Source organism: Mauremys reevesii, linkage group 3 (genome assembly GCF_016161935.1).
Source record: "Mauremys reevesii isolate NIE-2019 linkage group 3, ASM1616193v1, whole genome shotgun sequence".
Taxonomy (NCBI): domain Eukaryota; kingdom Metazoa; phylum Chordata; order Testudines; family Geoemydidae; genus Mauremys; species Mauremys reevesii.
Window position 1 is genome coordinate 71,123,464 of NC_052625.1, and position 27,200 is coordinate 71,150,663.

General features: G+C 44.1%; 1 protein-coding gene across 5 annotated transcripts in view; it reads right to left on the reverse strand.

The window, feature by feature from the left end:
- KIF26B (kinesin family member 26B) overlaps nt 1-27,200 on the reverse strand; it is a 408,888-nt gene that overhangs the window by 16,232 nt on the left and 365,456 nt on the right. For all 5 annotated transcript variants that reach the window (XM_039530789.1, XM_039530788.1, XM_039530787.1 and 2 more), the window contains 2 exons: nt 18,862-19,024; nt 14,138-17,561 (listed from right to left, as the gene is read on the reverse strand). In XM_039530789.1, coding sequence (XP_039386723.1) covers nt 14,138-17,561; nt 18,862-19,024 — 3,587 coding nt within the window. The remainder of the gene's footprint in view (nt 1-14,137; nt 17,562-18,861; nt 19,025-27,200) is intronic.

Genomic DNA, 27,200 nt, shown 5'->3' on the forward strand with positions numbered 1-27,200 from the left:
TCAGGCGGGCCGGACAGGATGGTCCCGTGGGCCCTGGAGTTTGCCCACCCCTTTAACAACCGGTTCTAAACCGGCTTCTAAATTTAACAGCCAGTTCGTGCAAACCGGTGCAAACCGGCTCCAGCTCACCACTGGCTACAATGGTTCTCCCCAGCCTGCTGCTTGCAAAGACACACAGAACTATTTCAAGGTGTTTTTAATTGGTCCCTAGCACTTTTGTTGTTTGCTTTCTAGGGAACAAGGTGCTGCCAATTGGCACAACAGAAGAGGCAATATGAGCACTCAGAGAAGCTTTGGACTGAAGTACTTGAGAATGAATTACAGTGAGGCAGTTCTGTGAGGAAGAGGCCCGGTCATGAACCATTCGCGTTAACCTAGAGACCAATGAGTACTGCTACCCTACATGACAAAGCTACAGATAGAAGGGGGAGACTGCAGAAAAGACCCTTAGGGAAAAGTCGAAAAACCCATAGGGAATTTTGCCATTGACTTCAATGGAGCCAGGATTGAATCCACAGAATCTAATGGAAAATGACCCCCCTTTCTATAGGTTGTTTGAATGAGCACATAGAAATTTATGGCAAGGATACAGTTGTGTATTAAATGCTACAGGACCATCAAAAAACAAAACAAAAAAACCAAACGAATGCCTATAGAAAATCTATCACTTTCTACAGGATTTCTCCATAATGGCAGACTGTAGAAACAGGCTTTAAAAATGGATTGCAGACTGAACCACCAGATCAGAAACAGACAGTAATGTAAAACACAGACACTGGAGAAATTTGCTATCAGCTCTGCCCATCCTGCATTCACTTTGGCAACACCGGTAGCCCTTGTCATATCAATAAAGTTATTGAAACAGAAAAGAGAGAGAAGGAGAGAAGCCAAGTCAGGGAGAGACAGACTCTTTGTCTCCAAGCCCCCTATGCTAGGTTAACTTTTTGCCAAATGGTTTGAGATTTCAAACTAACAATGCTGTGACTCCTAAACTCTTGGCCAGCAAATGAGCCCATGCCTAGCAATCCAGCATGCAGGAACCAGTGAAGTCGAAAACACATCAGGGAGCGACAGTGATCCTAGGCCTGACTTCAGTGGGCATCTTTCCAGGCTTTGGATCAGGCCCTGGATGAAGCTGCAACATCAAGAGTAAAATCGACATGTGACGGATGACAACACAGACCCAGAAAGAACTGACCAGTTGGCAATGATAAATGTGGCAGTGTCCTGACAAGAGACAGATGCAGCACAGGCGCCATTTGAAATGACATGACTAAATTGCAAAGCTAAGAGTGACCTCGGTCCAATGGCCCCACACAGAGACAACCAAAGGGAGAGACCAGCTGTTAACCAGCCGGGAGATTAAACAGCACCATGCCAGAGAATGGTAGAATTCTTGCATAAGAGCATAAAGGGATAACCAATTTTGCTAAAACACCGAGGGCTTTACTTATGCATTTAGAAATGTACCATGGCACCTACTCTGTCAAGAGCCTGGCACGTTCAGGTTATAAGAAATCAGTTATAACAAAACACTAGTCTTTCAGCTTAAAGGAGTATCACCCTCATTTGGTGACAAGTGATATCAATTTTTCTTCTGACTCAAACCAGTCCACAGTGATGAAATTGTTTTAAAACTAAAGTGTAGCAAATTAGGAGATTGATCTTGCAAGGCGTTCAGCACCTCCGCTTCCATTAGGAGTAGAGGGCGTTGGGTACTTACCAAAAGGCTCTCATCCTATTGCAGCATTGGAATTTTTTAATCTGAGAGCAAAGCTGTATCTTTCTACTTAGGACATTTGCAATTTTATATATTAATGGAGTTATAGACTATAAGGCTGGAAGGGACTATTATGATCATCTAGTCTGGCCTCCTGTATAGCACAAACTAAAGAACGTCACCCAATGAGTTTTGCGTCAAGCCCGCGTGTTAATGCATACATCCATATTCGTGTCAGAGTGGGAGATGTATTAACGGTGCTTATGTATTATTTTTAGTGCTACGAGGGTTCAGTTGAACACAAAACAAAACTCATCCTGATGGGAATTCATGCTTGTGACTCATTTAATATCACCTCTGTATAAAGCATTTAGTTTGTATTGTCTCCAGTGTGCCTGTGATTGTTAACACCAATGTTTTATGTAATTGGTGCAGATTTGGGTTCATCTCGTGGGAGGTGGGACATGCCTCCCTATGGAAATTCAGAGCCTGATTCCAATGGCACTTATAGTGGTGTAACTTCACTGAATTCAATGGAGTTACTCAGGATTCACATTGCTGTGAGGTCAGAATCAGGACATCATTTGGAAATAAGGGGAAGAGGTCACAGGTGTGTCTAGTAGAAGGGTGGTTTTGCTTTATAGTACTCACGCATCCCCATTTGACCCAGTGAGAAAGAGGAATCATATGGTCCAAAAGGTGGTTTACATGGGCTCTTATATTAGGCCATTTGTCCCGGTGACCATCACTAGGTGGACAGGCAGAGTGGACAACAGTGGCAGAAGCAGAGTAAGCAAATATGAGCTCATTATGTTTTCCTAGTCAGGATTCCTGTCTGGGCTGCCAGTGGGTTACCACAATAATCTGGCTGTCTGGTCTTTATTCCATCAAGCCATTAAATAAACACAGGCAGAGAGACCTGATCCGGATGGGTGGACTCTTATGTCTGCATGGAGTCCTACTGAAGTAAATGCGGCTCGGCACAGACACGGGACCATCTGTGCAAATTTGACTGCAGGATCAAGGTATGTGGGGGGGGGGAGGGGGGGAAGGGTCAATGCTCTTCACTTTTACTGACTCAGGATGGTATCTCTTTGCTTTTTGGCATGTGTTGGGGAGAAATAAAATGAAACAACTCCTGCATGTTTGCAGTGAAGCTGAATGGAACCTAATCTATTTAAAATATGCATTGATTAATGGGCTGCTTATTAGCCTGGGTACAGAAGGTCTGGTGTATCTTGACAGGAATTCCTACTGCCTCTTGCCCTTCCATTTAGTCTCTGGGGTTTATCTGATTTCACATTAAATGGGCTGGGTAAGGAGATACATTCAAAGCAGCATTTTAGGATGAACGCCACAGAGCAGGTGACAGCTTGCTCATCCATGATAACACACAAAGACAAGGATTCAATTGTTCAAACAAATATCTATTTTTTCTTTAAAAAATACCCGTTTGAAGTCACATGTTTATTAATGGGCTCTATGGGGCTGGGAGCTCATAAATCTTTACTATATAATTAATAAAGTGCTTTGTAGCAGACTATAATGCACCACTCCTCTGCTCTCCAGCACATTGCTTACAAAGGCAACTGTTCAACCTGGAAGCTTGGCAGGATTAGCACACATCCATCCCTCCCCCTCCCCTTCCCCTTCCCTTCCACCCTGGTAGTGAGGACACACAAACACACACGGTGCACCAGCAATCTGTTCAGGCCAGCTGACTCTCCAACAATATAAAAGGGAGTCATTCATTTTCCATTCAAAAAACTAAATAGATATCAGTACCGCATCTTAGAGCAAAAGAAATCCAGTCCACTGATTCCACTGCCAAACCAGTAATAGTGGTCTCAGTTATAGTACAGCATAGCATTTACTAAATATCCTCCTGCATCTGACTCTAAGGCCAGGTCTACACTACAGTCCTAGATTAGCATAACTACATCACTCAGGGGTGTGAAAAATCCACATCCTTGAGCAACGTAGTTATACTGATTTAACCACCCGCTTTTAACCAGGAGGGCTTTTCCTGTCAACACAGCTACTGCCTCTCGGGGAGGTGCATTAACTAGGCCAACAGGAGAAGCTCTCCCGTCAGCATAGGGGTGTCTTCACTAAAGCACTGCATTGGTGCAGCTGTGCTGCTGTCGTGCTGTACGTGAAGACAAGCCCTAGGACCTTGTCTTCACAGCTAAAATAGGTACTTATTTTACCTCAGGGTATTAATGTGTGTGAACTATCCCATGGTAAAAAACGCAGTGAAGACCAGGCCCTTTTTGTTACCACAAGATAAACTAAACAAAGTCAACCGCAGGTGGGGATAGTGCTGATCTCAGCTAGTTTACCTTAGGATAGCTCATGTGTGTTAGTTACTGCAATGTAAAAAATATACTTTTTTTAGTGTGACAACAAGGCCTAAAGCTTTGTCTACACTATAGAGTTAATTCAAATTAACTACACCCACATTAACTCCTTTCGAGTTAGTCTAGGTTGAGCGAGAGCAGCCACACTGAAATAACAATTTGAGCTGCACAGAGTGACTGGGTTGGCAGCTGATGAGTTACCTATTCCCCCGAAGGACTAGCCAATTTAAAAGCCCCACCGCACTGGAGTTAAGGCATTTCGCTGGCACTTGAGTTAGGTGCAACATTCAAGTTATAAGTCAAATTAACTCTGCAGTGAAGACAAGTGTTGAGAAGATGTCATCTGCAGACAAAGGACTCTCAATCAGCTAGGTATTTGATCATAACTTGAAGGATATGAAGAGCCGAACTGAAGTCAGTGGAACTAGTCAAATGTTCTTTGCTAAATGCGTGCCTGAAATCCTAAAAGATAATGGGATTTGCTTAGGTGCAAGATGTCTCAGTGTATTCCTGGTTAGATTGCTTTCTATGGGCAAATTCCAGTCTGAATTTTTTTTAAACTATTTTAGATAAACGTAAAACAAAAAACAACAAAAATAAAGTCTCCATAAGGAGCAGAATGTGTGTCTCCTGTGTAACAGACTGCATCTGAACTCCGTACAAAACAGTAGCTGCCCCCTAAACATGTCAAGGTCCAATAAATAGAAACCAAATCATAACTACATGTACCATGACTCCACAAGTTTACATTGTAAGTTCAAAGGGGGAAGAAGGTAAGATACAGACCAGGAGCCATTCATTACTACACTAGTTGCTGTAAGAAGTAAAACTGCCTTTGTGTACAGATCTGATGGTTCAGCATTCTCCCAGCCAACAAACCATATAATTGACTGAAAGAGATTAAACATCCCCACACTTAGTAGCGTAGAACACACACAATTTGTTTTACTGCATTGTTTTCAGAGAACCCTTTCCTCCCATTCGAAATAGCACTGGCTTTTAGTGTCACTTCAGGCCTTTTGTTTGTTTGTGAAGACAGTATGCAGAGGTCCCCCTGCTGTCCCCACTTTCTAGCAACCGGGCTTCTGCTTTTATTATTTGAGAAAGCAAGACTGATTTCTCCTCTCACTCCTCCACCCTGTGGGGTGTGCCCTTCCCCATGACTGGATAGCCTCCTCCCTTTTCCTTTGACCTTCTTCCTCGATGTTTATTTTATTGCGCCCTGTCTCCCATGTGAGTCCCAAAGTCTCTTTTTCCCCTGTGCTGGACAGTAGCATTTGTACTGCAACTTACACAGCTCTTGGTCCTCCTCTCAGTGACACTGGTGCAACTTCAGTGGGGTGGCACCTGTGTAACAGAGTGGAGAATTCACCCCACATGTTTAGGGGACAAATTTCAGAAAGAGACATTGTGAAGCACAAAAGAGGCCACATTTATGGCCGAGTCACCCCATTGCTTTCCAACCCATCTTGCACTCACCCATCCCAGTGCCCTGGGTTACATAAAGGTAAACAAGTTGAGCTGGAACAATTCAGAACAAAAAGTAACAAATTAATATTTGATTCCGAGACAAAGGCAAATTTCAGATTTCAAAAGATGATCTTAAATATATTTCTCCACTTTGGCCCTAATACCTGATGGTGCAAAATATTTAGAGCCATATTCTCCTGACTTACATTCTATACAACCAGACTGAAGTCAGTAGGACTTCGGTAGGAACAACGTGTGAATCAGAATTTACCCTTTACTCATATGTAGGAACGCAATTACCCTCACAAACTTGTGCCCCTGCATAGAGGCACTGCATGTACATGAAACTGGCATAGATTCAGGGACCTCCAAACATTCTGGGTACCAGGCAATTGCCTGTTTTTGTCAATTTCCCACTACTCCTGACCACACTCCCCCAACTACTGCTTCCTTTTGGAAGCATGTCTGGGGCAGAGTGTTCAGAGCGAGTGAATGAGCATTGCTGAAACCAAATCAGGATGCATCACTTCATTTAGCCTAGCAGGTTGACTGTACTTTGGGAGAAATCCCAGGGAAGATGTAGGTCTCACCAGTACAGTGCTCAGCACCCACACATTGCTAGCAAAAAAAGTGCCCATAATATAGAGATTTTCCTAAATCTTTATCTTATGGCTGGCCTTTGGCTCCGTATGTATTTGTCAGTTTCATTACACTATTTATATGGAGATGACACAGAGCTGTTTATTGTCCTAGGCATTATAATACTGAAGTAAATCGATTCACCAGTCACTTTGCCAGTCAAGCCAAGGACAGGGGACACTGCTATGACAGCATCAGCTTCAGACAGGACAGTGGCAGAGGCATTCCACTGAGCTAATTCTGTGCCAACACAGCGAGCAGGTTTTATTTACACCCGTCTAATGGTGTCTGACTCAATCATGCATGTTACATGGAGCCTTCACAGTTCACAATAGCCTGCTGCCATTTCCTCTATTAAATCATTCCTATGTTCGTGCAGCCGAAAGCTCAGCACCGGCACGCAGTAGTCAAGCGTGTAAAAAATGATTACTGTGATCCCTTTCCACACAGATCTGCGGCATGATATGACCTGGCTTTGACCTGGGAAAATCAATGCTGTTGTTTTAATGAACAACAACAACAGAAAATAATTGTGGCTGGGGCCCACTTACCCTTCTCTGCAATCCAGTCAACAGTCACATGTTCAAAGAGAGTCACCAACACACAAAGATTAATCTCCCTTTATAATTCTTAATGGCACCAGTCATGGTGGGGGATAAAGCAGAGTGTGAATTCTCATCATTGTCCTTATCGTTATCGGTTGTGGATGTGGACAAGTTAAGATGCAAGGGTTGGAAATGCCCTTTGGCTTTATGGTGCCAGGGATATTTTGCAGTTCTGAGCTTATGTAGGCTAAATGTGAACTGAATTCCTTTTCACTTGGATGCAACAAGAAAAGCTCTGTCTCTGTGTTTCATCATTATTGCTAAGATCCTGTTTCAGTGCTGTCTGATATCAGTAGCAGGTCTGAGCTGGATTCAAGTTATTTGCTGCCCACAGATTCAATCTGTGCCTGGTATTTTCTAGTATTTTCATTAACAGAAATAGATCTGAAAGTTCTTCAGAGTTTAGGAATGTTCAGATCTGGAGTTTACAGAACCTCTGAACCCCCATTCTTAAAAACATCTCTGACTCCAGAGAAGCCTAGAGTTATAATGGTAGGATGTGACGTAAAGAGACTACAATTATATATAATTATTGTCACGCTGTGACAGTCTGTCATTTTTATGACGATGTTTAGAATCATGTAGTAGCTTCCTCTACTCTTGGTGGTGAAACTTAGCACCAAGAAAGAGCTGCCAGCAGTCATGAAACTTTTACTGCCCAACCCATAAAATGTTTCAGCAAGAAGCTTTAATTATCTACAGGCCAGAAAGGTTCCTGATATAGAACAAAATTTAAAAAAATCATATCTTGGATTTGTCAAACTCTGGCAGGAGACAGAGACCTAAAGCAGATCCCTGCATCCAAACCCCTTTAAAAGCTGGGACAGTTCAGATGTGAATCCAAACGTTGCTATGGGGCCTAGTATTATAATGAACCCAAACCCCTTTAAATATTAGGAAAGTCTGAATTTTGCAGCTTGGGTCCACCCCCACTCTAGATGAGCCTCATTCAGAAGACTGGCTTGTACTTTTCATAGGGATTCTTTAGCTTCTTGTTTTTTAATGACCACTGACATACAATAATGAGTAAGGCAAAATAGGCCCAGGCTGACCAAACTTGAAGGCCCTATATACAGCAGCTTCTTCCCAACCAAGCCACCTGGAGAGAATCTCCCTGCTCCCCAGATGGACTCTTGTCTTCCTCTCATGCCTGAGTCCTGATCTTCCCCCTCAATGAGACAGCCCATCCCATGCCAGCAGGCAGGCAGGGAGGCAGCAGTCACTACTTGCCTCTGACTCACTGCTCTGTCTAAGCCCCCTTTGACCTTGAAGTCCAGATCCTAAAGATCCAAGTATGTTCCCCTGCTGAAACCAGCTCTGATGCATATGCTTTTGCAAACTGCCAAACTCAGATTTGCTTTGTTTTTCAATCATCTTGTATTAAGTAACTTTGACCACTTTTTAAAAAAAAAAAATTGGACTAGAGAGAACCAGAAATCTAAACACACACATACTCCTCAGGAGAGAAAACCGTCCAGCCCTGAACTAGCATTGTAAGCAGTAATTAGTCACAGACATGCCAAAGGCCTTTGATCTATCCATATAAAACACGGACATGAGACTCTTTTATGCACCCAAACCAATTCCAGAAAGGGGAAGGAGGATGCTGAAGGAAGAGCTATGTGGTTTCCATAGAAAACCCTCATCCTGTTACAAATTGTACCAAACGCTCCTCTGTGCTATTGGCCCCATGAGAGGGTTCATTACAGACTCTGAAAGTCTGGAAACATCATAGGAGGCAGGTACCAGGAACCAATATATAATATATGCAGGGGGAAAAAAACAAGGCATTCATGTATATTATATGGGAGTTCAAGTGAAGCTTTGCTATACAGTGTAAATCTAATTACAGGCCTGGATCCTGTTCTATCCTTACCTCATTGCTGCCAGGAGCCATGCACCTGGAGTTAGAAGTAGTTTTTCATATTCCTAAAAAGCTGGGCCAAATTCAGCTTTGAGAGTGACTTCAGTGGGAGCTGTGCCTGTTTACACACAGACTGAATTTGGTCCACTGGTTTTCAGATGCTAAACTATATAGAACAGTGGTCCCCAACCTTTTTGTGACCAGTAGAACATTCATGTTTTCAGAAGAGCGTGGCGGGTGCCAACAATTTTTCAAGGCTTATTTTGTATTTGTACATTAAATAATACAAAAACCACATATTTAATATTACATAATACATGAATCCAGAGAGTAGAGAGAAGCCGGAGAAAAGCCACGAGGACAGAGAACACCGGTGCCCACAGCTCTGGAGTACTCTGTCCCCAGCAGGCGCGGGGCCCCAGATTCTCTTCTCTGCTGGGCACTAGGTGGGCCCCGCACCTGCCAGGGACCGAGAACACCAGCGCCTGAAGGCCCAGAGTTCTCTGTGTGGCCCGCACCTGACAGGGACCGAGAACACTGGCGCCCGCAGCCTGCAGCTCCAGAGTTCTCTGTCCCCGGCAGGCGTGGGGCCGCGGCTTCTCTCTGGCTTAAGCCGCGGCCCCGCACCTGACAGAGACCGAGAACACTGGCGCCCGCAGCCTGCAGCTCCAGAGTTCTCTGTCCCCGGCAGGCGTGGGGCCGCGGCTTCTCTCCCTTGCTGGGAACCAGGCAGGCCCCGCACCTGCTGGGAACAGAGAATACCGCGCCCGCAGCCTGAGTTCTCTGTCCCCGGCAGGTCCCCTGCTGGGCACTAGGCGGGCACACATAAGTGCCCTGGCGGGCGCCATGGCACCCACGGGCACCACGTTGGGGACCACTGTATATAGAATAATAGTGATTAACATGTATGTAACATTTTTTCATTCTCAAATCCCAATGGTTTGTACAAAGTTGGACAAGAATCATCCTGTTTTATGATAGGAAACTGAGGAATAGAGACATTAAATGAATTGCTCAGAGTGACACAGTGAGTCATTGGCAAAACAGAAAATAGAATATAGGTTTTACAACTCCCAGTCTGGTGCCCGGTCTGCTGCCCCACCCTGCCTGACCCTTAAGGCCGGCATTCCTGATATACTGTCGTGACTTTGCAAAAGGGAGTTTGCTTGGAGTATTTTTCCTGGTAACACAAAGGAGCCACAAAAGCACTTAGCCTTTACCAATGATATCGAGGAAGCAGAGGTAGGCCATTGCTGCGTGCTTTTCAAATTCCACCCCCATTTTTAAAAAAAATGATCACTGTCAGTGTATAGTTTGCATTTATTTCTAACACATGGGAACACTGCTAAAAAGAAGGAGCACTGCACCATGGACATCCAGGAGGCTTGTGTTCAGAAGCAACCTTAGCACTTTGATTCTCTGGGCTGGAAGAGACTGGAAGTAGCTATGTTGTGGCCTATTCTGTGTGTGGGGATCAAGAGCTGCTGACTAGTGTATTATTATTATTATTTATTTGTATTACCGGAGTGCCCAGGAGCCTAATTATGGACAGGACCCCATTGTGCCAGGCGCTGTCCATGGGGAGGGTTCCCTGGTGAGCAAACTCTGGTGTCAGATAATATAGTTTTTCATATGCCTAAACTGCCCCTCAGCATGTGTGTGTGCGTGTCAGTTTTGCCTCCTTACTTTCAGGTGTCACCAGCCTTCACTGCTGTATAATCACATAATTCACATCCTCCCAGTTGAAGGTAAGTGACTGAGGTGCCTATTCACTCTTAATGGGGAGCAGTTAATGGGGGAGGGAAGAAGCCAGAGAATAAGCAGCTGCACACATGTTAGGAGGTGCAGAGGCGGGACAGTGTCACAAATAGACAATTACAAATCAAACCTTCTGCTCTGCAGTTCTAAAAGGGCAATGCCATTGATTAGCAGATGTGTGGTCAAGTCAAGTGAGCTCAAGGCCTGGAGCCAACCTGCCTGAGATCTAATCCTGGGTCTGTCTAGTCAGCATTAGGGAGGGGGTGATTCTGTGGCCTTGGGCCAGTTAGTTAACCTCTCAGCCTGATTTTCCCCATCTGCAAAATGGGGATTATAATAATACTTACATCACAGGAGGATTAAATAACATTTGTACAGTGCTTTGAAAATGTACAGCCCCAGATTAGTGCTAACTGTAATCATAATTAAAATCCCCTCTACTGTAAGCAATCATTTTAGGGCAATAATATACTGACTTACTAATATTATATTACCAGTGTTAAATGCTGGAAAAATTGGGCAATTTATTAAACTGATCTATTAACTTCAGGGAAAAAGGCTCATTGGCTTGATGATGTAATCTTGTAATGTTTCAGTTTGAAGAGTGGGTGGGAGAATATAATGGAAGATGATTTGTGTGTGTGTTTATACTGCATATACAACGCTAGGCTGCCTATGAAACACACACTTACTTAGATCCTGAAATTTAAACCAAGGCTAAACCTATAGATTATGAATTAGCTTTATCTTCCGAAAGCTACCGTTGTATCTCTGATGCCTAGCCTATAACAACCAATGCATAAGTACTACAAGTACAAGTAATGCACTTAAGAACATTAAAATAACAAGATCTTAATCACAGAAAAAAAAATCTGTCTCTTCGGTGTATCAGAACTTCAAAATTGTGAAATCTGACAAGACTACTGGTGATTCCCTTAAAGGCTCTTTACGACTTCTCTTAAAGGGGCTTTCTGTAGATTCATGTTGATTATGTCTGACAACTAGCCTTTCTGTTAATAATAATCATAAATAAAGTGGACAAGGTCACCTGACCTGAAATGAGCATATCTATACTGCCGTATCCATTATAGCACAGTGGATCTTTGACAGCAAATCAAACAGGGTCCAATGCTCATGACACCATGCGTTAAAATAATATCCACGCTTCAAGAACTGCACAGCTTTGTATGTTCTTTTTTCATAAAAATATTCCTTAACAGAGATGTTTCAGGCTAGTACAAACCTACTGGAAGAGGGTATTTATTTAAAAAGAAATGTGCCAAACCAGTCTGGTTCTTGTCCTATTGTAAAAATATATGTATGTTCATCATAACATTGTTTGCCTCTACATCTCAGTTTTTCCTTCATCTTGATACTGCACTGAAGTCGTAATTCTATTTTTATGACATCATAAATCAGTTGACATGTGAAAGATTGTGCTACCACCAAACACAGAATTATGGCTTCACTACTGCAGGGCCAAATACAAAGAGGACCTGGGTTGTAAGAAAGCTACAGCTTTGTTAGTTGCCAGGTAAATGTTCAATGATGAGAAATGTGGAGACATTGAATTAATTTTTTAATTTTATTTTTAAAATGTGTAAAAATTACTGGACCTATGTTCAACTCATTCAAAACAATATGAGAATTGGTGAACCAACTATTTAAAGAATCAACCTCAAAATTAAGCTGTTAAAATAGCACATATACCCTCTCCACACAGCCACCAGTCAAAAGCCTAAGTAAGCAAATGAGCTTTACAAAGTGCTCTGAAGGTGTCAACATGCTCAGGCTCTGTTGGATTAACAGGGTAGGCAGCTTCCAGAGATGAGAGCTCTCCACTGAAAACTATGTGCCCCAGATATTTAAATCTTGGGGCCATTAGTGACAGTGACTCATCTGAGCAAATCTGTGACAATGGTGCCTGGGCAGAAAGGGCCTAAACGACACAGGAAATTAAAAATCAAGATCAGTCATTTGAATGGCAGCCAAAAGTCCTGACAAACTCCATGTTTTGTGAAAAATTGGTAAGAATCGGGTCAGTTTTCACTCTGCTTCAGCACTGGATAGCTCTGAGCAGCAGCAGAGGCACCTGCACGCGCTCTGTCTGCAAATACAGGAAGAGCACAAAACTTCTGCAGAAGTTGATGGCCTTGCTCAGGAAAGTTCCCTACAAGCTCTGCTGTTGATTTTATTAACCACTGATCTTGCATATGACCTAAGCAGTTGGACCCTGTAAAATAATGCTTTATGCACCCCAGAAGAAGTCCCAGATAAAAATCTATAGAATTGATAACAAGGGCTGCACACCTGCTTCTGTCAGCAAAAAAAGCCTTCCTCCCACTTTGTCTTCTATACCTGGTAGCAGAGCGACTAGACATCCTGAGCACCACAAATGATCCTTCCCTCAGATCTAAGAGGCAGAGCTGCTGCAGTTGAGGACCCAAGTAAAGACTAAATATGAAGGTGCACTCCAAGGACATCATAGCTCTCACCCTCCATCCCTGGCTATCAAGAAACAAAACTGCTCCCAAATAACATGGGGGTAGTAGTGCCCTGACACGCTTCCACAGTCACCATCCAAACAGAAGGCTCTCCTCACCCACATCTCCCAGGACAGCTACTGGGAAGTTGCAATCCCTATTCACCCAGCCACTGAGATCATATTGATGAAAGGGGAAGTGAAATGAAAAAACGAAGGAAAGACCTACCCCACACAGAGTCACCGTCTGCCACTTAGCTCCCAGTACCATCCACGCAGACACCTGTCAAAGTGAGAGGTTGCTGGTACCTTCAGCCCTCTCACTAATAAGGCGAGTAGAAAGCCAAACCTCAAAAATGGAAGCCAAAAAACAAAATGTCCCCAGCAAAATATCCCATATTACTTGGACAACCTCCCAGCAATATATAATTTATTGTGCCCTTTCCCCTTTGCAAGTCCTATAGTCTCTTTCTCCCTTTGCTGGGCTCTAGCATTTGTACTGCAACTGATACAGCTCTTGGTCCTCCTCTCAGTGACACTGGGGCAACACCCACCAACCTCTGAAATCCCATAGTCACAACCAACCTCAGTTCTTGCCCTCATGACATACATCAGCTGTCCTCTTCCTGCTATTCACCATAATAAAAGCCTCCAATTTTTGACTGGAGTTTATCTATTTGACAGCTATTGGATAGGGCTTATAGAGAGGATGGAAGGTTTGTTTCCCGGATTGATGATGTTTTGGAAAGGAGCTTTTTCTGCCTGAGTTCTTGTCTGCATGATTGTTTCCGTTCTGCTGGGGCTATATTGTAATATATATTACATGTAAGAACCATGCATGGGCATCTTTTTGTGACTTTAAGTACTAAAAAAAACAACAACAAAAACCCCATGACTAAATATTTGAAAATAGTCCCCATTATAAAAGTTGCCCTGCTTCAGGAGAAGGATGCAATAACAGAAGCTTGAAACAAATAATCTATACTAAAACTATTTCAATGGAAATGCCTTCATAAAGGAAATGTGGAACTGAGCAGGGCTTGGTAAGTAAATAAATCTAAAAAGTTCACAGCTCAAGGGCCTGTCATTAGAATTAGCCTGTTTCTAGTTCCAAATGACCACATTAAACACAACATGTGTTCTGCCATTGACCTAGATACTCCTCTGCGCAAGCCTTTCCGCTCAAGAACTAGCTAGCCTGGTGGTCAATGTTACATTTGGACACATCTGCAAACATACCTGTGTTTGAGCGTTTCTTTTGATTTTTGAGACTTCGGCACCTCCCGCTGACAGAGCTGCTGTTCTCACTCATAGAGTCTTGCGCTGAAGAAGCACTCCCTGTTGCTTCGCTGTCTCTCATCATACTCTCATAACCACTGCTTCCCCCACTGTGGTAGAATAGGGCTGTTTTCCCCATGGCTGGTGGCAGCTCCCCACTCAGGACACTGCTGTTGTCACTTCCATGACCACTGCTACAGCGGTGAGGCTTCCGCGGAGGGGTGATTTTGCTGTAGGGTGAAGGCAGCATATGAACAGCTGGTTTCTCATCTCCATGAAGGCCACCTCGCTCATCTGTGTCCGAGTTTCCACGCATTTGTAAACCTCTGGCACTTGTGCTCCCTTGGAGCAGTTCGGAAATCCGTCCATTGACAGCTCTGAGGGGCAGTTTTGAAGCAAGACCAGAGCCTCTGTTTCTGCTAAGGGACTGGGTTGACCAGGACATGTTCTTCCCACTGGGAGGCAAACTTGAACTCTGCCCCACAGACTGAGGCAGAGACTTGGTAGAAAAGCTTAATGTTTTGGTGGTGGAAGCAGACAAGCTTCGCGCTTTGGGACTTGCCAAAAGGAGTTTGCTAACTGCGGATATCTTCGATTGGCTGGCCTTTGGTGAGGCACCCGCAGACTGGGATATGCCTGAATTTGTCGGTGAGGACACCGCACTGCGGCTGAGGCTCCTCCCAGCCCTAGGCATGGTGGTATCTTTTCCAGGGCTCATTTTGGAGCTTACTGAAGATAGGCTTTCTGCCCTTTCCAATGACAAACACTCATAGTGGCTCACTGTGGACCTGCCCAGGGAATTGGTCCTGCTGGCTAGCTGTTCAAGTTTGGCACTAAATAACTTGCTGCTACTATTGTTACTGGTGTCAATGCTGGAGCCCTTCTGCTTCCCATTCAGCTCATCAGGCAAGCTGGCTGGAAAAGACACCGGTTGGTTGGATGGACTGCTCGTGCTGCTGCTACAAGCGCTATGCTGAGGGCTGGCCCTGTTCTTCTGATCCAGGCTTGATTTTCTCACAGGAGGCAGCGGAGGAGTTCCTTTGGGGCGAGCGAGAACGCAGTGCTTGGGAGAAGCGATTCTTCTTTCTAGGGAAGCCTTACAAGACTGGGAAAGAGAAGGAGAACTCATTCCATTGTTCTCAGCAGCACAGTGATATAGGACAGCATCAATTTCCTCCTGCTTGCTGACCTTCTGGAGCACCCTAGGGGGACTGCCATTCTTCAAAGCATCCAGGGAATGAACAGGGCTCTGGGTTGCAGAACTTGGAAGTGCCATCTCACACCCATCCACAATCCTCTTCAGCGGATCAGAACCTGGGGAGCTAGAGGTCTCCCCACTGCTGCTACTAAACCTGTCAGCTGAGTTCTGTTTCTTGTTCTGCTCAGGCTTGGCTGGACCAATTGCAGTTTCCAGCCTTGGCCCATCGCTGGCCCCAGAGCGTTCTTTTTTCACATCATCTTCCCTCTTTAGCCAAGGGTCTTCAAATTTAATATCCTTCCTAACAATAGACTCTTTCTCCTCATGGGGTTGAGCAACTTTAGCAGCTGAAGTTACTGCAGATGTGGCCTCATCAGTCTCTTGTGCCTTAAAAGGACTAACAGCAATACATGGATAAACAGTAATGTTGGTCTTCATTGGGATGTAGCCTTCACAACCGCTTAGGCTTGCTGTGTTTGAGATTGTGACAGTGGTTTTCCCCAGGGCTGATATTTTGCAACCCTTGAGGGGTGGGACTTTACTGAAAGTTTCCTCCCCCATTTCTGACAGTATGAGCAAATTGTCAGTCACTGGATTTTGCTGGTCATTTACACAAATCATGCTAGTATTCTGTATGGCACCTGCAAACTCAGAAATAGGGGGCTCTGCCATAGCCTCACCATGCCCGTAGCATGCCTGGGCTATGAAACTGTGGCATGATTGTTCACCATCACTCCCTGTACTCATTTCACTCAGCCACGAGCTAATGGATGAGCGTCTGCTGCTGGCATCCCGGGCTTTGTCATCCAATCCTAATTTTGGAAGCGGCACAAATTGTGTGATGCTGACCTCAGAAACAGGAGCTGCATTGGAGTAACACTCGAGGTCTTCACTAATGCTACTGATAATACTAACTGGCCTAGACCCAGAGGCCAAAGCCTGCACAGAACAGTCACTGTTAAAGCTGATGATGCTGGTCGGGCGTCCATTCTCAAGGACCCCACTAATAGTTAGTTCTTCAACCAGGGTGAACACCAGCTCATCCTCTCCATTCAGCTCTAACGGTTGCTGCACAGTGACCATGGTGGTACTCAGAATCTCCTTCTTTGATTCTGGTGAAATATTATGTTCCTGCTCTTCATCGAGAATAGTCTCTCCAAAATCCCCACTGCTAGAGGATACTGACTTTTTCAAGATCTGAGGACTCATTCCCACTGGAGGGGTCCGGATCTCTGGCTGCAGCAAAGATTCGCTAGACACCATTCCAGAGTCCTTGCTCAGGGGTGATGGTGCAGGGCTGGGCAATACCCCTTTCTGGGTGTAAACCTTGCATCTCTGGGAAGGAGAAGTTGGTGGCTTGTACTCTGATGTTTTGGAGAGGCTCGCAATGCCAAGCCGCGGTGAACCCATTGGCCTAGGCTTGCCTTCTACAAAGCCACAGGTATTGAGGCTCTCTCTGCTGCTCTGCAGACTTGCGCTATGGGCTAACTGGGAAGAGCTAAGCTGATTACTAGAGCTGCCAGTTACACTCCTAGGAGAAGGAGGAGTTGAAACGTTAGTGAGAGCTCCAGAAGGAACAGGGGAGTGATTTCTCTGAATTTTGCTGGTTGTTGCATTTATATTTTCCCTGACTTCCTTCTCAGGTTGCTGACAGTCGGCGGTGGCATCTTCCTTATCTGATGCTGATAAATGACTGAGACCTGCCACTTGGCTTGGCATAGGACACTTAGACATGTGATCTGCGCTAAACTGAACAGGCAGCTCTTCAAATGGAAATTTGTTGCTCTCCTCACTGCCATCAATACAGTCCAACCTCTCCTGAAGCTCAGCAAAGGTGTTGCACTTCAGGCAGTCTCTTTCAGATGTGCTGGAGTCGGTCTCACTCACTTCCTCCAGTTTGCCCTCAGTTTTGGTCTTCTGCAGAGCAGGAACTATAGGGACAAAATCAGGGGGGCCTTCATTATCTGTCAGTTCCTTATCAGAGAGGGCTGTGCCATTGGGGCCAACATAAATCACTGTGTCACAGGACTGTTCGCTGCTGGAAGAATAATCAGGATCACTTGATAGGTGCAGAATAGGGAAGTCTGGGTCAACTACATTTCTAGAATGGAAGGGTCTCAACTGGGTTGGCCTCCGCATTCTTCCTTCTTCACAGGAGCTTTCACCTCCAGAAGAACTTGATGTGTACTGTGATTGGAGAGCAAATGAAATGTCAGAACCACAAACAGCTTCCATAAAACACACATCTAGCAGAATCCCAACTATAGATGCAGCTGAATCCTAAAATGACTGAACAATGCATGGTGTTGCATAAATGCATGACATATAAAACACTAACGTGCTCGGTAAAGAATTGTTATGAACTTTGGGAGGAAGGGAGTTAAATCCAACAACAAGAAGAAGAACGTATAGTTATATTGTACCTTTCATTTAATTATCTCAGAGTACTTAAAGTTTGGTAAGTTTTATTAGCGCCATTTTGGAAACCAATGCACACAAAGATTAAGGGTGTTGCCCACAGTATTATCATGAACACATTGAAATAGACCCAACTCTAACCACTAGATCATGCTGCCTTCCAATGAATGCACTGAATGAATGCATTAAGACCCTTCACTGAATCCAGTCTTGACCAAAGGAACTAGATAGCTTTCTAAGGACTTAATCAATAAGACTTTGCTGTAAAAGGAGTTCAACCTCACTGGTCAAATAATGCACAAAAGACAAAGAAAATCCAATTTTGATCACAACACAGACTTGGTGTGTGGTGTGCACCTCTTTCTGTGGCTAGCTTGTTGTGACATGGTATACATGGAGTCCATTTGATGGTCTCTGCTCAGATTTATCATTAATCCATGTCATCATTTTAAATCATGATCACAAAACTCACCTGTTATAACAAGTTAACAGTCCAGATTATATAAGGAGATAGGATTCTGGAAGCATGAAAATGGATATACCTCACTCCCTATTAGTCCATTGCTTGGAAAAAATCTACCACATGTATGCTGAAATAACAGGACTATGTGTGCGTCTATGCAGAGATGGAGATTTTGCCTTGTATTATATTGCCCTTGCTGTCTTATGGCAAAAATAGGGAACCTTTTTCTTCATTAATCTTAATTTCCTTTAATTCTAAAAAAGTAACATTCATTAAAGTTATAAGTGTAAATAAAACAATAATTGACAAAAGCACATTACCAGCTATATTTGCTCTACTAAATGACAGACTTGGAGTTAGGCTTAGAAAGCTATTATAATAGATGTGCTTGAACTCTCCTCTGCATCTTAGGTTGAAGCTTTCTCTCCCTTACTCTCTGCTATAAACTCTAAACCACACAGCTAACATAAAATACACGTAACCCATACACTCAGGAATCATGAATACTGATTTTGTTATATGTTTCAGGCCTCTCCATCTCACTAAGGGCTCTGTAGGGTCCTTGTTTCCCACTACAAGGAGACAAGGAGTTACATATCTCCTTACCTTAGTTTTCTTTTTCTTCATCCTCAGGACCCGGGATGCAACCTGGATGGTGGACAGTGTTTCAGCGTAATTCCCTGCCGCTGCCGAAATGTGAGCTATCATAGTGGTACGGCAGTTCATGTTCCCCAGGGACTCCCGGAGCAACATGGTGAGCTTGCTGTCTCTGCAAAATAAAATGAATTAAGGCTACATTAGTGAGCTGTGTTTCACTTTTGACTGTTGTGATTTGACCAGATCTCAGCAAGATTGTTTTTTCTCTTTTTAATGGAACAGCAGTTAGTACTGTTCTCCGGGTTTGTGCTGTTTTACATCCGCAGCTCAGCAAGCTGAAAAACCCTTAGGCTAAAATTAGAACTTTTTTTTCTTTTTTTGATTTCTCTTCCCTATCTTCTTTGCTGTCCGATTCCCCCAGCACTGTTACCACAGCTAAGACAGAGGGGAGAATGAAGGACCTATGCCCATAATACTTGTTCAAGACTAGTTCTCAGAAAGCACTGTAGTATACAGTATAAAAAGAAACTTATGTCAAAGGATGATAGACAGACAGAGCTCCAATTCTTCTCCCACCCACAAGGGTAACAGATCCCAAAGCCAGAAAAGATCATTGTGATCGTCTAGTCCAGTGTTTCCCAAACTTGGGACGCCGCTTGTGTAGGGAAAGCCCCTGGCGGGCCAGGCCGGTTTGTTTACCTGCCGCGTCTGCAGGTTGGGCCGATCGCGGCTCCCACTGGCCGCGGTTCGCTGCTCCAGGCCAATGGGAGCTGCTGTATAACACAAGACACAGAATTTCCCAAAAATAATTTCTACAGCATCAGCTTTAAAACAACATCCAATCTGATTTAAAAGTAACTCCAGGAATTACAGTAGGGTAAAAACGGTTGGAAATCAGAGAAAGATCAGGCTGCAAGAGTTTGAATCATTGTTCATTTAGTTTAGATCTTTGCCTTGACAGAGGCTGGACTCAGGTTGTGCCATCTTCTGTTCTTGCCATTCATGCCCTCTCTCTGAATAGGCCAGGTTTTGAAATCCTGACATTTTATCCCTCAGGCCTGTGATTATAATGAGGACAGGAAATGGCATACATGACAACTACTTTAACAAGACAATGTTACAAACATAACCCCCTTAGTGTTACCAGTTTAATATTGTGGGAAGTGATGGGTTACCAGTATAAAAGGCGTGGTCTCAAATACGTTCTGCCTCAGTCAATAATTAATGTGACGTTCCTTGAATAAAATAGTCCCCACATGCTTAATGACAACAATTACATCTCCTCCTCCTCAAACCTTTCATCCTTCCATATACCCACTCTTCAGCCCAACACCACTCAACCTACTAGGCTTGACTCTCCCCAGGAGCTCACTGAGGTTCCTCTGGGTGACTGGCCTATCTGTACCCCACAGCAGCAGCTGTGCTGGCAGACAGATGGGCCTTCAGGCTCTGCTGGTGGCAGCAAGTCGCCCTGCTGCCTACGGCTGTGGGAAGCAGATCCCCTATGGAAGTGGGCTGCGTGATCAGTTGGGAAATGGATCCTCTTTGGGTCTTGAAGTGGGCAGGTCTCTCCCAATTGCTGGGAGTCTCCTCCAGCTGGTGTGTGGGAGCCAGTTTCCTAAGCTGGGAAGTCAGCTGCACCAGCGAGTCTCCCATGGCTAATGCCTGGGGTAGAATACAGGGCATCAGTAGCTTGACCCTGTCTCCTGTCTTTCTCTTTCTTGTGCATGGCTGAAGCAGCTAGCAGGGTGTGGGGATGGCTTGTAGGGATCTTGCAGTGTGTCCTTCATTCATGCTACAGAGGCACTGTTGGGGAAAACAAGCTGTTATGGTCACAATATAGTGGGCACACACAAGGGGCTCAAAAACTGATGCCAAGCAGAGCCAGTTTCAGCATTTTTTTTGGAGGGCTGAGAAAGAATTCTTTGCTGCTTCCCTTATGGATGTAACCACCCAGATATAACACGATCACACCATCATGCACACGGCTACCTAAGGATTTTGGGGAGGGTTGGTGAGATGATTCTTTGAGATACAAACCAAACCTACACGATGCAGAACTAGCTCTATGCCTTTCAAACTTAGCTTTCAGTTTACATGTTTCCTGGCTATCCTCACAAGTTAAAGGGCCAGACACTTACAATACTTTTTTTAAAAAGAAAGTTTTGAGTCTCCTTCATGAGGGACTCCACAGCTATCTCTGTTGAGAAGAGGCTCACATGAAACCTTAAGATACACCCCAGCTCATCAGTGATTATACCCCGAGAGGCTGTACCAACACTAAGAGCAAGCAGGCCATCTCCTTAGGACTCGCGGTCACTCTTGTCCCAGGTTTTTAATGAATCCCAGTTTGCTTTCACAACTCTCAACTCCTGCCTTCAGAACCATCCAGGTGGCTTCATCAAGACCATAAAAGGACTTACTGTATCTTTCCTTTTGGAATAAACATGGCCCTGACATGTGATGATAAACAAGCAGGGAAAAAAGCTGAGGTGACTCCAAGGAAATTCTTCTCTACTCCTGCCTATACAAGGATATCCTGAGTTACTCAAGGGATAGACGGATTCCTGCCAAACACGCTTCTCATCTGTGAGGAAGCAAACTAGCTAGATGTTAAATTATATATATAAAGCTTAAGAGCTTTTTTCCCCCATAAATTCTATTCATAAAGGTTTGTTTGTAAATTTCTATATTCAGTAAATGTCTTTTCTTGGTGCAGGATTGGCACTAGTTACTTATCATTAATTTACATGATGGCTGGAGAAACGGCCTACAGCACGGATAGAGCAGCGCAATCTGACCTGACGCATCTCAACAACGCACACAGAAGTGGTAAAAATCTAAAAAGATGCACTTTTCTAAAAATGTTAGGGGAGGAAAAAAATACTAAACTAAATCTAGAGAGGGGCCCAAATGAAAACCCTGGATCTGACTGTGATACACTGGTTCAAATGGCTGAAAGCGGAGACTGTAACAGCCAGCTATTTATTCACTACAAAAGGAGTTGTTCCTTTAGCTCAAGTGGTAGGAGCTTGTACTTTCCAAGCCTTTCCTTTGACTTCAGTGGGCTTTAGATCAGATCCTTGTTGATGACTGGTGCTACCTGTAGTATGTAGCCACACATCTGTTAAACACTCACAAAGGTTGGGGAATTTTGCATGCAGAACCAAACTTTGAGGATTGAGCCGATAGCTGGACATTAAAAGCTCTGTAGGTCTCTTCTGGATTGGTTAAGCAGACAACAGTTTGGATGACTACCTGAATATCTTTGTTCTAGAAATAAGAGTAGAAAGCTCATAAATTATGCCTCTTGTGAGATTTTTACTATTTTTTTGGTCTCAGCTGGGTCAGAGATACCAAAAGAACACTCTCTCTCGGTACTTCTGCTTCCTGACACACTCAAGACTATAAGGTGGCTTTGAGATGTAAACAGATGTCCGTAAGGATTAGACACAGACAATCTCACTCATTTCACTTTGACCTAAGTCAGCTTTGAACCCACAGATCCAGAGATAAAAGGCTGTTTTATCAGTTTAGTGCACCCTCTTTCCATCAAGGAATAATTAAGATGTCAAATTCTGTACATCAGGAACTGCCATGCCAAAGCAGAGTTACATGGAAATTATTAACATCGGCACAGAAATCAATAAAAAGCCTTTCATTTGCTCATGCTTCCATCAAAGCAAAACATGCAATGACGGGGGGGAGAGCAACATAATACATTCTAACCATTTAGGTCTCCTGACAATACACAATCCACAGAGTCATCATCAGCAAACTGTGCTATGGCTCTCCTAGAGATTTATATGTAATGAATATAGGGTACCCTGCATCACCTGCGATACACCAAAATAAATACTTGCAGCAGGAAGAGTGAAGGTGTAGACCAAATTCCTGTGACATAATTCAGCTGGTTCCTTGACATAAATCAAACTAAAAGGGGAATTTCATTAAGATTATTCTGAAATAACAGCTGCAAAAATCCAGCCATTGCCTGATTTCTAGCTATAAAGCTCACCCATTCAGTATCAACTGGCTTTATCTTGGCTATCAGCTCCACTTTCCTCTGAGATACAATACACAGCCTCCTGCTGCCTGCAAAAGGGATCCCAACAAGAGAATGAACATATTTGCTAATCATATGTTTTGCAAACATTTTGCATACTATCATGAGACACGTTCCCCCATTCATGGTTTGCTAATCTCCTACAATAGGACATGCTCAGATTTGAAGAAAAGAAAAAGATCAAAGGGAAGATGCCATCACATAGGTGTTGCTTAGTAGCAGATTATATGTATTTTTACTCTCCTTTTCTTCAGGCCGTAAAATTACTAGTAAAATATTTTTATATGGGTCTCAGTATATTCTGAAATATGCCTGATGGATTGTCCAAGACATGGAGTAAATGCTTTGTTCTTCTGAACGCTGACATGGCATTTATGTCAGAAAAAAGAAAGACTGTGAATCATTTCATTAGGGGAGCTGAGCTGATATTTGCAACAGCTAAATCCCTTTGCTTGTGGGGCGGTGGATTTTACAAAAAGGAGGTCTGGACTAAGCGTCTTTTATGAAGATGAGACCATTACAGATTCTCATGTTGTCCCGACTATGTAAACTAAAGTAACGTGTGGGAAATATTAAATGAAGCAACCTCAAGGGCTGCTGCTTCTGAGGACATGTTGTTGCTTTTATTGAGCAGAGGCTGATCTGAACAATGTTCACAGCTCTTCTCATTAGACGGGGGTGCAGTTCAGCCTTCCTTGGAAGATTTCAAGGAATGCAGAGGGTTCCTTTTTATTATCTCCCCAGAGGAACACAATGGCATGGATGATGGATAGGATTCCCCCTCCCCAATCCATTTTTTTTAACCACTGTCTTAATTTTTAAAATTTATTTCTGTCATGTCCATTAACTTTTTTATGTTTTAGGAAATTTACCATAAACCAATTTGAAGCACACACTGCATCACAACGCATGCTCTATTGGAGAGAACAAAGGACAGGAAACAGACCTCCCCCTTTCAGGCCTCAGAGCAGTAATATCATCACAAATATGATTGATACATCCTGCACAGTTAAACACAAAAACAGAGAACCGCCACTATGGAGAAAGCCAGGGAAAGGATCAACAAGGGCAAGAAAACACTGTGTCATTCCCCTCTTGGAATTTCTGGTAAATCATTCCTTCAGGGGTTAGGATCTGGAGGAACCACAGCGAGAAGAGGAGAGACCGTAACACCCTGTGCATCTTCAGGATCTATATAGAAGCACCCCCAAGATTTGGGGAGTTAAGAGCTGTCCATGTGGATGGCTCCTATCTCCATACTGCTCCAATATTCCACTTCATTTCCCCTTGAGCAGCACAGTTCTTCTTGCAGGAGCCATGCTGCCCATGTTCTAGATCCCATGTGGCTGCCAGTAGCAGCTGCTGTGGAAACCCAGAGGGAGTCAATACAGCTCTAAACTGTATGAACTCCATTGCAGATTGCCACACAGAAATGTGGGAGTACAGCAGGGGCCGTGCTGCAGAGAGCAAACCATTCCCTTTTCATCCCTTTTCAAACACACAATGCACGATACCAATGGAAATTGGAATAGGCCTAAATGACTGTTCTATTATTTGCTCAACAGGAAACAAGGATCTAGGCTACTGTTGATTGGAACCCAGAATCCCCATTCTGTAGGATTTTTTTTTTAAGTTCAAAATTTTCTTGACACTGGAGCAAAAACTCGCAATTTCAAAATTTTCTGCGGAATGGGAGGCGTCCAACACTTTCGTTTCAAAAGATGGTAACAACATTCCATTTTGACCTTTGCAAAAAAGAAACTGATGAGGCTCCCAGAGCTGCTGGGAGGCCTCTCCCCTGCAGTCGCTGCTCCCTGAGGGCTCTGCCAGCCCCAGTGGTGGGTCCCCCTGCCTGGGCGGTTCTTACCAGCTGTGCGAGCAGTCAAAGGGGGCTGGGAGCTGAGGAGCAGCCGCAACCCTGGGCACCAGCAACAGCAGTAGGAGATGGGGCAATGCTGTGGCTACCCACTCCATAACAGCAGCCAGAGCAGCAGCGTCCCTGCACTGCCCGTCTCCAGCTTCTGACTTCCAACCTGGCCACTTGAGCTAATGGAGTAACTGACAGCAAATGTAGGTTTTCATCCTCTGTGTGGACCAGCACTAAAGGCGGATGAGACTCACTCATTGCCAGTGAGTTTAACAGATATTTGCTGACAGCAGCGGAGCGGAGAGACTCAGGAATCTCGGGTTCCATTCCAGGCTCTGGAGTGGAGTGTTCTCTGGTCGGCACAGACCCTTTGGACAATGTTCTCCCCGCAAAGCCTGACCGTTCTGCCCTTGTTCCCTCCAACATGTCTGTGGTCTAGTCTTGTCTCTTTCCGCCCCCAACTCTGGCTCCTCGTCCTATTCACAGTTTCCTCTCCTAGAAAGTCAGTCTCCCTCTTAGGGGTTCCCCATCCGAGTCCTAATCTTTTCCCCCATCCCGGCTTCCAATCTCAGTCTCCCTCTGTGCGCCTCATCCCAGACTCCATTCCAAGCTCCCTGTTCCAGTCTCCTTACCTGGCCAGTCCCAGTTTCCCTCGCACTGGCTTGCAGTCCCAGTCTCCTAACCCAACCACTCCTCACGTCCCTCACTTAGTTCCTCATCCTACCTCAGGCTCCCTCTCCGCCCCAGGTTCCCAGTCTCCCTGCCCAATCTCTCACCTAGTTCCAGTCCCAGTTTCCTTCACCAGGACCCTTGTTCTAACCTACTCCCTTCACCCACACCCACGTCCAGCTCTTGTCCCCTCTACATTTGAATCAGGCAGCTTCCTCTTCCTTGTGGCCTGGGCCCACCAGGGCAGAATTGAGAGCACAAAAGAGTTTCCCTGCTCTAAGTTTCAAGTGTCCGGTGCCACAGTGGCCCACAGCTTTCCAATGGCTTCAACGGGCCTTGGATCTAGCCCTTTGCTGATTTATTTTTTGTAGTGTAATTCCAGTAGGTAATAATTTTATAAACATCCCAGCTGCTGATACCATGAGGGAAACAGGCTCTCTCATCTCCCTGGATCCTTCCCCCTCACAAAGCTTGGCATGACTGGGCTTCTGCACAGAGACAGCCAAAGACAAACTAGAAGGGTGATGGCAGGTCAGGCATGAGACATCCTGGCAGACCTGAGAGGGCATAGCTTGTATAATGTCTGTACTTGTCTTGCTCTAGCTAGTGATGTAAGTACTTCACTTTTATAAAAACTAATGTTAGCCAAAGTATTCAAAATTTAATACAAAGAAGAAAGGGAAGTGAGGATTGCTTTTGTTAGGGGAAGTAATGTTGAATCCATCAGCAGAATGTGAAGTAGTCAGGGCTGGGTATTACATACAACATACTCGGGAAATTCATAGAAATTTTCATGACCATATTTCATTCACTTGGTGGAGAAAGGAAACTCCTGTCCTCCAGATGTAAGAGAAATATTATAAGAAATAGATTCAGTTTTTTCCTGGGGGACTATTTTAGCCAGTCCTATTATGTGCTTGTCCCTGCATTTTAACCTTATTAAAACAAACATTTTCTTTCTCCTTCTCCCATGCATACCACCCCACTTCTTTGAGAACTCTGACCAGTGACAAGAATGTTAGCATCAGTGGAAGAAAAAGTAAGGCGCCATAGAAAACATTATATGTTATTTAAGCAACATGACATGTCCGAGCGTGTGGAACTACTCTTAATCACACACCTTGGTGTCTAGCTAGGCACCAGGCCAAATGGAGAATGTTGTCAACCATCTAAGTGTGTTATTGTTACCTAATAAGCTAATATATGCCCTCAAGTAGTTTGTAATGTAATTATTTATATAGGGTTTATAACATTCAAAAAGTTAGTAAATATCAAAGCTCTGTTTGCACATGAAATTTAACTCTGCTCCCTTGTGCATATACATGGCTTTATTAGTAATAGTAAACATTTATATTATGGTAGTTCCAAAAGGCCCCAGTTGGTTTCGGGTCATTACATAGGTAAGAGAGAATCCCTGCCCTGCAAGGCGTGCTGTCCAAAAAACACAAAACAGGTGAAGGTATAGAATCGGCATGTAACTTTCAAGCCAACAAACATGGTACAGCTTTGTTAGCTCCATGTTTGGTTTTCTGTTCATTTTTATTACATTGGGGTAGAGGCAGAGTGGGGAGGGGTGGGAATGGGCAAATTAGCAAAAAAATAGGAAAGGTAAGGGCAGGGGAAGAGGGAAAAGGCTTTTTTTTTTTTTTTTAGCCATGATCAGTGTGCAGGGCTTTTTAGGCATCTAAGGCAAGATAAGGAGGGATTTGAAGTAAGATAAGGTAGTAGCTTTATTGTTTATATCAG